Source organism: Elephantulus edwardii, unplaced genomic scaffold (assembly GCF_000299155.1).
Source record: "Elephantulus edwardii isolate Elephantulus edwardi_28Jun2011 unplaced genomic scaffold, EleEdw1.0 scaffold00241, whole genome shotgun sequence".
NCBI classification, from domain to species: Eukaryota; Metazoa; Chordata; class Mammalia; order Macroscelidea; family Macroscelididae; genus Elephantulus; species Elephantulus edwardii.
In genome coordinates, this window is record NW_006399991.1 from 2739151 (window position 1) to 2752202 (window position 13052).

The 13052-nt window shown below is 39.4% G+C and overlaps 1 protein-coding gene across 1 annotated transcript in view; it reads right to left on the reverse strand.

The window, feature by feature from the left end:
• Positions 1–13052, reverse strand: part of ANAPC1 (anaphase promoting complex subunit 1) — a 199411-nt gene that overhangs the window by 157880 nt on the left and 28479 nt on the right. Inside the window, exons 10-13 of the mRNA XM_006898935.1 lie at positions 11177–11272; positions 8475–8565; positions 8292–8357; positions 3840–3962 (exon numbers count right to left, since the gene is read on the reverse strand). Of these exons, the coding sequence (XP_006898997.1) occupies positions 3840–3962; positions 8292–8357; positions 8475–8565; positions 11177–11272 (376 nt within the window). The remainder of the gene's footprint in view (positions 1–3839; positions 3963–8291; positions 8358–8474; positions 8566–11176; positions 11273–13052) is intronic.

The following is a 13052-nucleotide window of genomic DNA, read 5'->3' on the forward strand; positions in this document are numbered from 1 at the left end:
TCTTCCGATCTGGGTGCAACAATGAATGAATGGAATTCCAAAATCTCTGTAGATGTTCATTGAAATGAAAAATAAATTTAAAAAAATAAATAAAAGTTAAAAGAGAAAAAAAAGAAAAGATACGGAAATAGGATGCATGCCTGGTGTACAATTTTTCTGAGTGAGAACCATGCAGTGTTTCTTTGCTCTGTTCTGACGACTGCCTCCTGGTCCAAAGACAGGTTTCGCATAAGCAATCGTTCTGGAATTCCCATTCTTCTCAGAGTTAACCACAGTTTATTGTGACACACACAGTCAAGTGCCTTTGCATAGTCAATAAAACACAGATAGATACTCCTCTGGTACTCTCTGTTTTCAGGTAAGATCCATTGGATGTATTATCCCCTATAGTGCCTTTTCTAAACTCAGCATGCACATCTGCACAGCATAACAGTTCTCTGTTGATGTGCTGTTCCAGCTGATTATGGTAACTTTCAGCAGGATCTTGATTGCATATGATATTAATGATATTATTCAATAATTTCCACACTCTGTTGGGTCACCTGTTTTTGGAATGGAAATAAATATGGATCTCTTCCAGTAAGTTGGCCAGGTGACTGTTCTCTAAATTTCTTGGCACAACCCAATGAGCACATCCAGGACAGCATCTCTTTGCTGGAATATGTCAGTTAGTATGCTGTAAATTCCTAGGGCCTTGTTTTTTTACCAGTTCCCTCAGAGCAGCTTAAACTCCCTCCTTCATCACCATAGGCTATTTGATGAAATTCTTCTGTGTCAGCCAATTCTTTTTAGTATAGTGACTCTGTGTACTCCTTTAGTCTTCTTTTGATGCTTCTTGGGTCATTCAACATTCTGCCCACAGTATCCTTAAGTATTGCAGCTTGAGGCTTGAATTTGTTCTTCAGTTCCTTCGGCTTAAGAAATGCTGCGCAAGTTCGACCCTTTTGATTTTCCAACTCTAGCTCTTTGCATGTTTCATTAAAATACTTTTGCTTTGTCTTCCCATGTTACTCTTTGAAATCTTCCGTTCAAGTTCTTAACATCTTGATTTCTTTCCTTTGCTTTGGCTTCTAGATGCTCTAGTGCTATATTGAAAGTGTCTTCTGACATCTATTTTTTTTTCCTTCTTCTCTCTTTGTAATGAACTTTTGTATTCTTAATGGATGATATTCTTGATATCCTCCCATGGCTCATCTGGTCTTCACTCATTAGTATTCAAGGCCTCAAACCTGTTCCTGAGATGGTCTTTCAATTCAGGAGGGACAAATTCAAGGTCAAACTTCGGTTCTTGTGGATTTGATTTTTAACTTACATGTGAACAGCTGATGATCTGATGATCCCCAATCAGTACCTAGCCTAGTTTTTACAGCTGACATTGAGCTTCTCCAACAAGTTTTACGTATGTAATCAGTCTGATTCCCATGTAGACTGTCAGGTGAGTTCCATGTGTATGGTTATCGTTTGTGTTTCTTAAGAAAGGTATCTGCAATGAACAAATCATTGATTGTGCAGAATTCTATCATTCTGTCTCCAGCCTCATTTCTGTCACCAAGTCCGTGTTTCCTAACCAATCCTTCCTTGTTCCTGACTTTTGCATTCCAGTCACCTTTTATTACTAATTACTACTGTATCTTGATTGTATGTTCGATCAATTTTCATTTGCAACATTTGGTAGAAGTGATCTATTTTCAACTCTTTGGCTCTAGTTGTTGGTGCATAAATTTGAATGCAAATGGTATTAACATGTCTTCCTTATATATTTATGGATATTATCCTGTCATTCACAACACTGTATTTCAAGATGGACCTAGAAATGGTCTTTTTAACTATGAATGTGACCCCATTTTTTCCTCACCATTTCTGGACTAGCTCATATGATTGTCTGATTCAAAATGTCCCATGCCAATCCCTTTCATTTCACCAGTGTCTAGTATGTCAATATTTATGTGTTTCATTTCTTCCTTAACAATTTCCAATTTTCCTATATTCAAACTTTTCACATTCCACATTCCAACCTTTAGGGTCTGTTTGGAACTATTCCTTCCCCCTCTGAGTGCTAGCTAATTAAGTGCGCTCTGTTGTTCATAAGATTTTCAATGGTCCAATAAGATTTTTGGAAGTGGGTGGCCAATACTCAGCTTTAGAGCAAATATTTGGCAGATAAACATTTTACCCAAAAGAGCAGATGAAAGTATGCAGGTAAAAAATTAGGGGCCCACCCCTTCGGCACATGTGTTGTGTTGCCACCCTCACCCCATCCTGCCAGCATCTCGCTCAATTCCCTCTCATTGTCCCTCCAGTGCCTCCCATTTCTACTCCATTTGACTCTGGTTTGATGACTCAGGCCTCCCATCACTTCTGTCTTCCATTTCCTCTCAAATCCACTTTGATACTGCTGTTCCTGGTGTGTGTAGAGACAAAGAGGCAGTCTCCACTGGCTTCCAGTAGCAGGGGTACATCAGCAGCAGGGGTTGTTGTTGTTGTTATGTATTCTTTAATACAACTACAAACAGTTACCTCTATTTCAATCTGCACTCTGGTGTCCCTTAAACATAGACTGTTCCTTCTCTAGGCTCCATAACTTGCTAAGTATGGTACCCACCAGTCCACACAGAAAAGTCTGAATCATACTCTACATCATCTCTTCCCAGGCCAGCTCAAAGCCATTCAGCTGATAAACTGTCATTTCCATCTCTTCAGGGCCTCCCATATTACTCCTCTCAATTCAAAGTATGGTGTTCTAGCTCAGACCTCATTTGTTTGTTGCTGGCTGTCAAGTCAAAAATTACCTCACAGCTGACCATCCAGTAGGATTTCAGAGGCTGTAAATCACATGGGAAGAGAGGGTTCATCTTTCTCTTGCGGAGCAGTTGGTGGTTTCAGATCACCTGACTTGGACTGGCAGTGCAGCTGCTGACCATGAGGACACCAGGGCTCTCTCTGATTTTCTTAGCCCCTTTCATAAGGACACAGTCAACCTCACATGGACTCTATTTGACCAATTTGTCTTTAGTTTCAAGTCAAGTCTTCCTAAAACATAGATCCTAATGCTCATTACTTCTATAGTGTTTGTTCTGGCAATTACATTCAAAATTAAAGCGCTCTTGTCACCTTTATTTCTTTAAGAGCACTCTGACTCTTTCACTTACCAGCAGTATGTACTTAAATCTAATACTTTCTATTTACTCGTGCTGATGTTACTGGGTACTCTCAAGTCAGAACTGAATCATAGCTGACCCTCCAATGAGTTTTCAGAAACAGTAAAACACACAGGAGGAAACTGTCTAAACTTTTTATAGCAGCTGGTGGATTTGAACTATTTGCCTTTGGGATTGCAGCTAAGTTTCTTACCACTAGGCCACGAGAGCTCCCTATTCTATTCGGGTAAACTATGAGAATCCTATATAGAAGAGAATACTGCATTTTAATTCTGTGTAGCATTTTCAAACACTGCTTCACATATCACAAGATGTCAATATGTTTACTTATCATTTGTGTTTGAAGTTATTTTCTAAATAACAGGCACTGGTGGTGTATGCCAGAGAGTCAGAACTGACCCATAGCTGACCCTCTGGCAGGTTTTCAGAGGCAGTTAATCGCATGGGAGATCAACCATCCTTCTCCCACAGAGGAGCTTGTGGCATCAAACAGCATGCCTTCAGGATGGCAGTGCAGCTTCTGGCCACTAGGCCACCAGAGCTCCCTAAATATCAGGCAGACCTCTAATTTTATTGTCTTTAAAATAGAAGGGAAAGTCAATCACAGAAAGAGAACTAATATTTGATGAAATATCTTTAACACAGTATGAATTTGTTTATAACACCAAATCCGTATCTTACCTCATCCAAGGATACAAGAGGCCTGGGTGTACTAATGCTGTCCAGTGGAGTACTGGGCCGAGGCATCGGGTTGGACAGTGTCAAGGAAGGAGTTGGCAGTCCAGGAATAAAAATTTTTCCCACCTTTGAGCAATAAAAATAAGTGGAAATATTTATAGTGATTTTAATGTATTATGTCCTTAAAAAATATACTTACTCAATCCATATGTTAAATAAATCATTCAAAAAGCTGAACTGTATGAAAAAAAGAATGTGGCATCAGGATCAAAGGAAGACTTATCTTCAACCTGCGTTATGAAGATGACATAATCTTGCATGCAGAAAGTGAAGAGGACTTGAAACACTTGCTGCAGAAGATCAAAGAGGACAGCCTCCAATGTGCATTGCATCTCAATATAAAAAAAAATCAAGAATCCTCACCAATAGACCAACTGGCAACTTCCTGATCAATGGAGACAGATGGAGAAAAGACCAAAGTTGTCAAGGATTTTACTTTACTTGGCTCTACAATCAATACTCAAAGTAGAAGTCAAGAATTCAAAAGATGTGTTGAAGTGGGCAAATCTGCTGTCAAGGACCTATCCAAAGTGTTAAAAGAACAAAGACGTCAGCTGTAAAGTTCACTTGATCCAAGCCACATTCTTTTCAATTTTTTCCTATGTATCTGCATATAACACAATGAATCAAGATGACAAGAAAAGAATCAATGCTTTTGAACAGTGGTGCTGAAGAAAGGTATTAAGTATCCCACGGATTGCCAAAAGAACTAACAAGTTTGTCTTATAGGATGTGCAAACAGGATGCTTCTTAGAGACAAAGGCAATATAATGTCTGTGGTCTCACATATTTTAAACATGTTGTCAGTCCTTGGAAAAAGACATCACGGGTGGAGAGTCAGAGAGAAAGAGGAAGATACTAAACAAAATGGGTATACTAACTGTAACAATGGGCTTGAGTATGTGGGAGATTGTAGGGTCTGATCTAACTGTTCATAGGGTCGCTATGAGCTATAGTCAATTTTACAGCACCTTGCAACATTTTTAAATCAAATAACCATAGCATGTAAGCATGGATTTCTTAAAGTTTATTCCAGCATATTTATTGTGAACTAGAATAATAGACTGATGGCCTCTGTAATAAAACATTTTAAAAAAGACTAGAATTCTTGTAAAAAAAATAAATAAATAAATAAAATACCAAAAAAAAGACTAACAAGGAACTCATGCAATATTATTCAAAATGGTTGACTCTGGAGAACATTATGCTGAGTGAAATATCCCAGTCACAAAGGGACAAATATTACATGATGCCACTGCACTGTTGTAGAATGGGACTGTCCTTGGGGTTGGGGAGAGACTAAGTAAGATGGGTTCAATGATGTGTGCTGCACTGAGGCGGAGGAGGGAGGGAACTGTCTAAAAGAGATATATAACTGGGTGTTTCTGTCATCACAGGAGTCTAGAGCGAGGGCTGCATGGTGGAGGGGACCTGGGGGGGGTTGTGGAACAATGAAAGAATCTTTTCTTTTACTTTTCCATAGTTTTTGACTCATGTACTTATAACTTGTTAGTCAAATTTGTGTCTTCTAGGTTGCAACATCCCCATGATAAATCTTCAAGGATATGAACATGTACGGCCAAGCACAATCAATAAGAGTGCATCTAAATTCCAAAATCAATCTCCATAACAGTCTATGTGTTTCCTACTGCCAAAGGGGCCCTTTAGAGTAGTGAGAGAAGATCTTCACCCTGAAACCCACAGCGTCCCTTTTCAGCAGGAAGTAGCTAAGAGAATACGCCATCCCCTTTTCCTTATGACTCAGGGTGAAGTCTCTCTCAGGGAGGAGTGATAGGGAATGGCAAAGGACACACTGACAAAGAAGATTAATCAGAACTGGCTTTGACAAGCACTGTGGCATTTGGACAAGAACAAACTGGGAAGAGGGTAGAGAGAATGGTGCAGCAGTGAATGAATGGAAACCCAAAATCTCTGTAAATGTTTATGAAAATTAATAAAATATAATTATAGAAAAAAAAAGACTAGAATTCTTCAAATCCTTAGGACATAATACAAATTAATTCAACATACTACAAACTACAAAAAAGCTGAAAGTAAATGAGAGAAAAAAAACAGTTAACAGAAGCCAACAGGAAGATTGCACAAACACTAGAAATTGATACAAATGAAAACTGAAAAATCAATGATGCCAAAAGCTGATCCAATGAAAATAACTGGTAAACTGCCAACACTGTTAAAGAAAATGAAAAGCAAACATTGAAAAAATAATAGAAAAATAAGACAAGTCTGTAACTAATAATTTGACAATATAAGGAGAAATATGACAAAATGAGAAATTTCTCAAAAGCTAGAGGCTATGGAAAAAAATGAAATAGGTATTATGAAAGAAACTGGAAGGATAAAAAAAATCAATATACATTCACGATAAAACACTTGAAACAAACTTGTAATAGAAAAAACAAACATATACACTTCTTAAAGGTGAATAGTCAAAGATTAAATTCTTTCCCCAAAGATAATGAAGAAAGGAAGGATATCTACTCTTATTACTCCTTTCAACATAAGACTGAAAATTCTAGCCTGTGTTGTAAAAACAAGAAAATAAAATAAGAAAATACATACATTTTACAAACAACTAAAGGTGACTCAATTAATAAATGACACAACAATCTAAATAGAAAAAAATCTTCTTGTTTTAGGCACTTACCGAGTCAAGTACAACTTAGAGCAACTCTATGAACAACAGATCTGAACCCTGTCCTAGCCTATGCTAATCTCACTATCTCTGTCATACTCAAACTCATTGTTGCAGTCACTGTGTCACCTGGGTGAGCGTCTTTCTCTACTTTACTGTCCTTCTACCTTTCCAAGTATGATGGCCTTCTCCAAGAAAAAGCCTTTCCCAGCAACATTCCTAAAGTATGCAAGACGAAGCAGTGCCATCCTTGATTCCAAGAAGCACTCTGACTTCACCTTCTCCAAGATATATCTGTTTGTTCTTCTGGCAGTTCCTGGAATATTCAGTCCTCTCCTTCAACACCATAGTTCAAAAGCATTAATTTTTCTTCTGTAATCCTTAGTCATTGTGCAGCTCTCAGATGCACAGCAAGTAACTGAAAAGTGATTCATGGTCTGAATCAGGCACCTCTTAGCAACACTAAACAATTTACATGTGTAAACATACTAATGGGCACTCCATTCACTGCCATCAAGTCGATTCTGACTCATAGTGACCCCTCAGTGGGTTTCCAAGGCTACATGTCCTAGTAAAAGGAGACTGTTCATCGTTCTCCCAAGGGGTTGCTGGAGGATTAGAACTCCAGAGGTGCCTAGCTACTACAATATTCATTTTGTTGCAGTAATCTAGAACCAAGTCCACAAAATCTCCAAAGTATGCCTAAATTTTATTTCTTAACCTGGAGAGTAATAAATTTTACATCATTCTATATATTGTTGTTGTGTGTCACGAAATCAGAAGCAACTCACAGATGATCCTCCAGCAGGTTTTCACAGTCTGTAAATCACACGAGGAGACTGCTCATCTTTCTCCCACAGAGCAGCTAATAGATTCAGACTCTGTGTTTTTGGTTTGGCAGCACAGCTCCTTACCACTAGGCCACCAGGTAAGTTGCATGTTTTTTTTTCTTAAGAAGACTCAACATATTCATTGTTGTTGTTGCTGTTGTTATCATATGCCATCAAGTCAGAACCAACCAACAGCTGACACTCCAGCAGGTTTTTAGAGGCAGTAATCACACAGGAGAATGCTCATCCTTCTCCCGTGAAGAAGGTTGTAGAGGCAAACTGTGTGCCTTTGGGATTGCAGCACAATCAATTTTTACTAGCAGATCACTAGAGTTCATATATTCATTCATTACACATTAAAAGTAAAATTTAATTACAAGAACTTTGGTACTTGCCAAAGCAACCCATATATTGATAGATAGCTTTATTCTCTAAATCTCTGAGGGATTAACTGCATTTTTTAAAAAACAATCTCTTTATCACTAATTCCCTGTCTGGGTCAAGTTCAGATCTAACAGCAGTGTGCTCTAGCACTGTGAAGTGGGACCAACCTCAACTGCAAACTTCAACTTTTAAAAAAATCCTCTTCCAAATTCTATCTATAGCCATTGGGTGACAAATTTTAAATAGCAATTACAGTAACATTAGGGAGCTCTGATTGCCTAGTGGTAAGAAACTGTGTCGCCATCCCAAAGGTATGCAGTTTGAATCCATCAACTGTTCCACAGGAGTATGCAGTTTGAATCCACCAACCGTTTCCATGAGATTTATTGTCTCTCAAAACCCACCGGAGGTCAGCTTTGGGTTGGTTCCTACTCAATGGTACCTAACAACAACAGCAACAAAATGACATTAACAGTAACCATAATTAAGGACGCTGTGATACTAAAAACATCACTTGTTACTGACCCGCACTACTCCTGTGTAGAGCACCAGGTTTCCACTGCCTTCCAGGACCAGCATGGTATCTACTTTCTGAGAGAGGAAAAAAAAATCATTTTTTCACTGGCCATAAGTATTGGCTTTTTATACTGAAATCTGATGATAGATAATACTTTTTAACTTTTCAGGAAATGTGTCTTCCCCATTTACCTGCACTGGTGCGGCATCCTTTGCATGTACATTGGTAACAGAGCCAAAGATGAGCTGGGCTTTATCATTACTCTCTTGAAACTTCACACAGCTAAATAGTAAAATAAAAGATAAATTACTGATATATGTAATGTTCCATAAGGAACTCAAAGGTATCATATTCAGTGTAAAACTACAATTTCAAAATGGTGCATATTAAATGATTCCATTTATAGCTTGCTTAAATGTCAAATTATAGAAATGGAGAGCAAATTAATTAGTGATGGACAGGCAGTCAGGTGGAAGTTAGGCAGGCTGAAGGAGATCTCTGAGGTACTGGGAAAGTGCTATACCCTGACTGTGGGAGGTTTCACACAAATGTACACCTGAGAAAATCACACAGAATTACACAAACACAAATAGTACATATACAACTAACGATATATAAAGAAAAGTCTATGGATTGTTCTCCCGTTAGTTTCTCAATTTTAATACTGTTGTTATCGGCCGACAAGTCTGAACTGACTCCTTGGTGACCCTCCAGTGGGTTTTAGGAGGCACAGGGGGAGAATGCCCATCTTTGAACTGGCACAGCAGCTGGATCTGAACTGAGTACCTCTGGGTTGGCAGCGACCTTGCCTCTAGGCCACACAGCACCCTTTTGATGCTATCCTATGATACCATAACAATGTAACATATTACTCTTCAGAGGGATAGAAGAGCACAAGGTACACAGCACCTCTCTGTACTTTTTTGCAATTTTCTAAATGAAGAGAGAAAAATGGAAAAAACTTGATTGAGACTTTTAATCTAAGAATAAATGGCTAATCAGCACATGTGAAAGTGCTTAACACTGTAAGTTGTTAGGAAAAAGCAAATCAGAATCACAATGCAATAATCCTTCGCATCCAGTGGAATAACTACAATCAAAGAAGCTAACAATATTCAGTATTACTCAAGATGAAAAGGAACTTTGGCCCTAACACACTGCTAAGAAAACTAAAGGGCCATTCACGGCCTGAGGAGGTCCCCACTTATAGCAGCCCTCTATCAAGTTTCCAAGGCCTGAATCTTTACAAGCACAGCAGCCCATCCATCCATCTTCCTCCTGTAAACAACCAGTGCTTTCAAATGATGATTCAGCTAATAGTCCAATTCATTAAACAGAACATCACCAGGGCGCCTGCTTATACTGCTGGTGAAAATACAAAATGACATAGCAGCCAATTTGGAACTCAGTTTAGTGTTTTTTTTTAAATTTAAATATAAATTACCTATCAACCCAAGAGTTTTACTCCTATGTATCTATCCAAGAAAAATTAAACCATATATTGAAATAATCTTTTTTTCAAATGTTCATAGCATAATTCACAATGGTTAAATAAATCAAACATCTTTCCACCTACTATGATGTAGCTAGACAAAAGACTTAAGAGCAAAGACTGAATACTCAAGTATGTCACAGCATGTCAATTCTCAACATTATGTTAAGCAAAAGAAGCTACATTCAAAAATCTATCTGTAAGAAATGTCCAGAAAAAAGGCAGTTTTTCAGGCATTTTCCACAGAACAAGAGCACAGGCGGTTGACTTCCAAGGGCTAAAAATGGCAACAGAGAATGACTGCAAATAGACACAAAATATATTTTTTAAAAGTAACAAATATTCTGAAAGGTGAGATCTAGTCAAGTATGACTCACAGGTCCCTTGAACAGTAGATTGGAACCCTGTCCCTCCTGTGTTATCCTCACACTACTGAGAGCAGCACGCCGTCATCTCCTGGGCCATCATCACACACGAGAATAGCACCCCACCCTGTCAATCCCTGACACACAACAGCAGCACCCTGTTCTCTTCTGGGCCATCTGCACTCCTCACACATGAGAGCAGCACCCCGTCTTCTTCCGGGCCATCCTGTCAATCCCTGACACATGAGAGCAGCACCCCGTCCTCTCCTGGACTACCTGCACTCCTCACACACGAGAGCAGCACCTTGTCTTCTTCTGGGCCATCCTGTCAATCCCTGACACACAAGAGCAGCACCCCATCTTCTTCTGGGCCATCCTGTCAATCCCTGACACATGAGAGCAACACCTCGTCCTCTCCTGGGCTATCCTCACACACGAGAGCAGCACCCCGTCTTCTTTGGGGTTATCTGCACTCCTCACACATGAGAGCAGCACCCAGTCTTCTTCTGGGCCATCCTGTCAATCCCTGACACACGAGAGCAGAACCCCATCTTCTTCTGGGCCATCCTGTCAATCCCTGACACATGAGAGCAGCACCCCGTCCTCTCCTGGGCTATCCTCACACATGAGAGCAGCACCCCATCTTCTTCGGGGTTATCTGCACTCCTCACACATGAGAGCAGCACCCCGTCTTCTTCTGGGCCATCCTGTCAATCCCTGACACATGAGAGTAGCACCCCGTCCTCTCCTGGGCCATCCTCACACTCCTCACACACGAGAGTGGCACCTCATCCTCTCCTGGGCCATCCTTTCAAACCCTAACACATGACAACTCACAGTGGCAGTCATTGCCATTGTCACAGAATTATGAGGAGGATTACATAAGTCACCAAAAATTAGTGAATTCTACATTTCGATTAATTTTATGTTATTTATATTCATTCTCAGTAAGGTTACTTTAGAAGAAGAAAAAAAACAAACTGTAACAAAAGTGTCCACATATTCACAGAGAAATCAATGGGAAACAGAGACTTACCGTAATTGTAGCTGGGACTCTACTAAAAAGCACAAGAACTTTTGTCCACAAAGGTCAGATGTAATAAATACTTTCGAAGCCTGTGAATTTTTCTCTCTGCAACAGTTACATTTAAAATGTAATTAATAAATTTATCAAAGTCTTTGACAGAAATCTTAAAACTAGGCCAAGCAATAATCTTGAAGATATAAAACACTTGTAAGAACTGGACCTATAAAAGTATTTTTAGTACTTTGATTCTGAGTTCCTCAAATAACTTTATTTTTTAAATTTTGCAAGAAATTTAGTTATCAATGGACTTTTTAATTCCATACTATGGAAGTTAGCTGCTACTAAAGCAAACGAACTTGAAATCCCTCTCCTCAGAACGATTAAGGAGTCGGCCGCCTTCTACTCTCTGTCCTCTCCAGCCTTCAGTCCTGCTGGAGTCACCCATGAAACCAGCTACCTCTTTTTGGCCTTACCACCTGCTGTCCCACGGCCACACCCTGGGGCCCTGCATACCGAGGAGCTCTTCCTTGCTCCTCCTAACTCACCTTTCCTGCAGCTACCTGCCTTTCTCACCCTCAGAAGGTTAAATTTCAAGGACTTCAGTTCCTAGACCTCTTCCATACCCACCACATTTTAATTATTTGAGGGTCACAGATCTCTCTCAGAATCATTAAGATATTAAAACTTCCTCATCAGGAAAAGACAATTATAGTGTAATATACATTACACTACACCACACGCACACAGTACTTTATACTGAATGATTCCAGAGGGTTGTGACAGGACCACCACCACAAACTCATCTATGAGCTGCCCTAAGAGCCCTTCTGAGCCTAGCCTCCACATATACTCCTTTAATTCTAATCCCCGCCTTGCATATACCATCACCCCCCACAGATATATTCACTGCTTGGCTCTTTACTCAGAGCTTATAATCCCCAAAAAGGACCTTCTTCCAGTTCTCTAGAAACAGCTCAGGTCTGAAAGGCATGCTCTCCATAGTGTTCTCTTCCTCTCTAAAGTCTCCTATTTCTCAGCCCTGTCTCTGTGCAAATCAAAGCATAAGTACTTGTAATTCCTAAAACATACTATCCCCTCAAAAGTTCTCAGCTTTTGTTCTGCTAATAGCTTTGCCTACTATGCTTTGTCTCACTTAACTGCCCGACAAGACAAACACCCTTCACCTTCCCAAAACCCTATCAGCTGAATAAGGAGTGTCTCCTTACACCAGCATCCTTCAGAAAGCTGTCTTTCTTTTGAGGGCAGGGACAATCATTTAACTGCCTGTTAAACCCCAGTCACTAGCCACTAGCACAGACACTACCATACAGCTTAATTAATGAATCAACTATTAAAGAGAACACAGAGAGAAGTCACAGAGAAGGAAAGTCTGATCTATATTTTCAAGAGTTAAGATTCAAGTAGCATAAAGGTAACACTTAACAAAAATGTCATAAAATCTCAGTCTATAGATATTAGTTGTTTCTCCTTATAGCAAAGAGAAAATATCTCAAATATGAGAGATCATTAATACTGAATTATAGGGGAAAAAATACCAACTAAAAAAGACTACTTCAAATCCCTATGCACATCCAAAAACTTCTCCAACAGGGTAAATAGGGAGGCCACTGACTAGGAAAAAGTATTCGGTAATAACATATCAGGTAAGGGACTTATAGCCAAAATTTATGAAATACTTGAGCACCACAACAAGATAAAGGTAAAGAATCCAATAGAAAAATGGGCACGGGATATGAACAGGCACTTCACCAAAGACGAAATTCAGATAGCTAACAAGCACATGAAGAAATGCTCAAAATCCCTAGCCCTAAGAGAGATGCAAATTAAAACAACTATGAGATATCATCTCACCCCAGTCAAAATA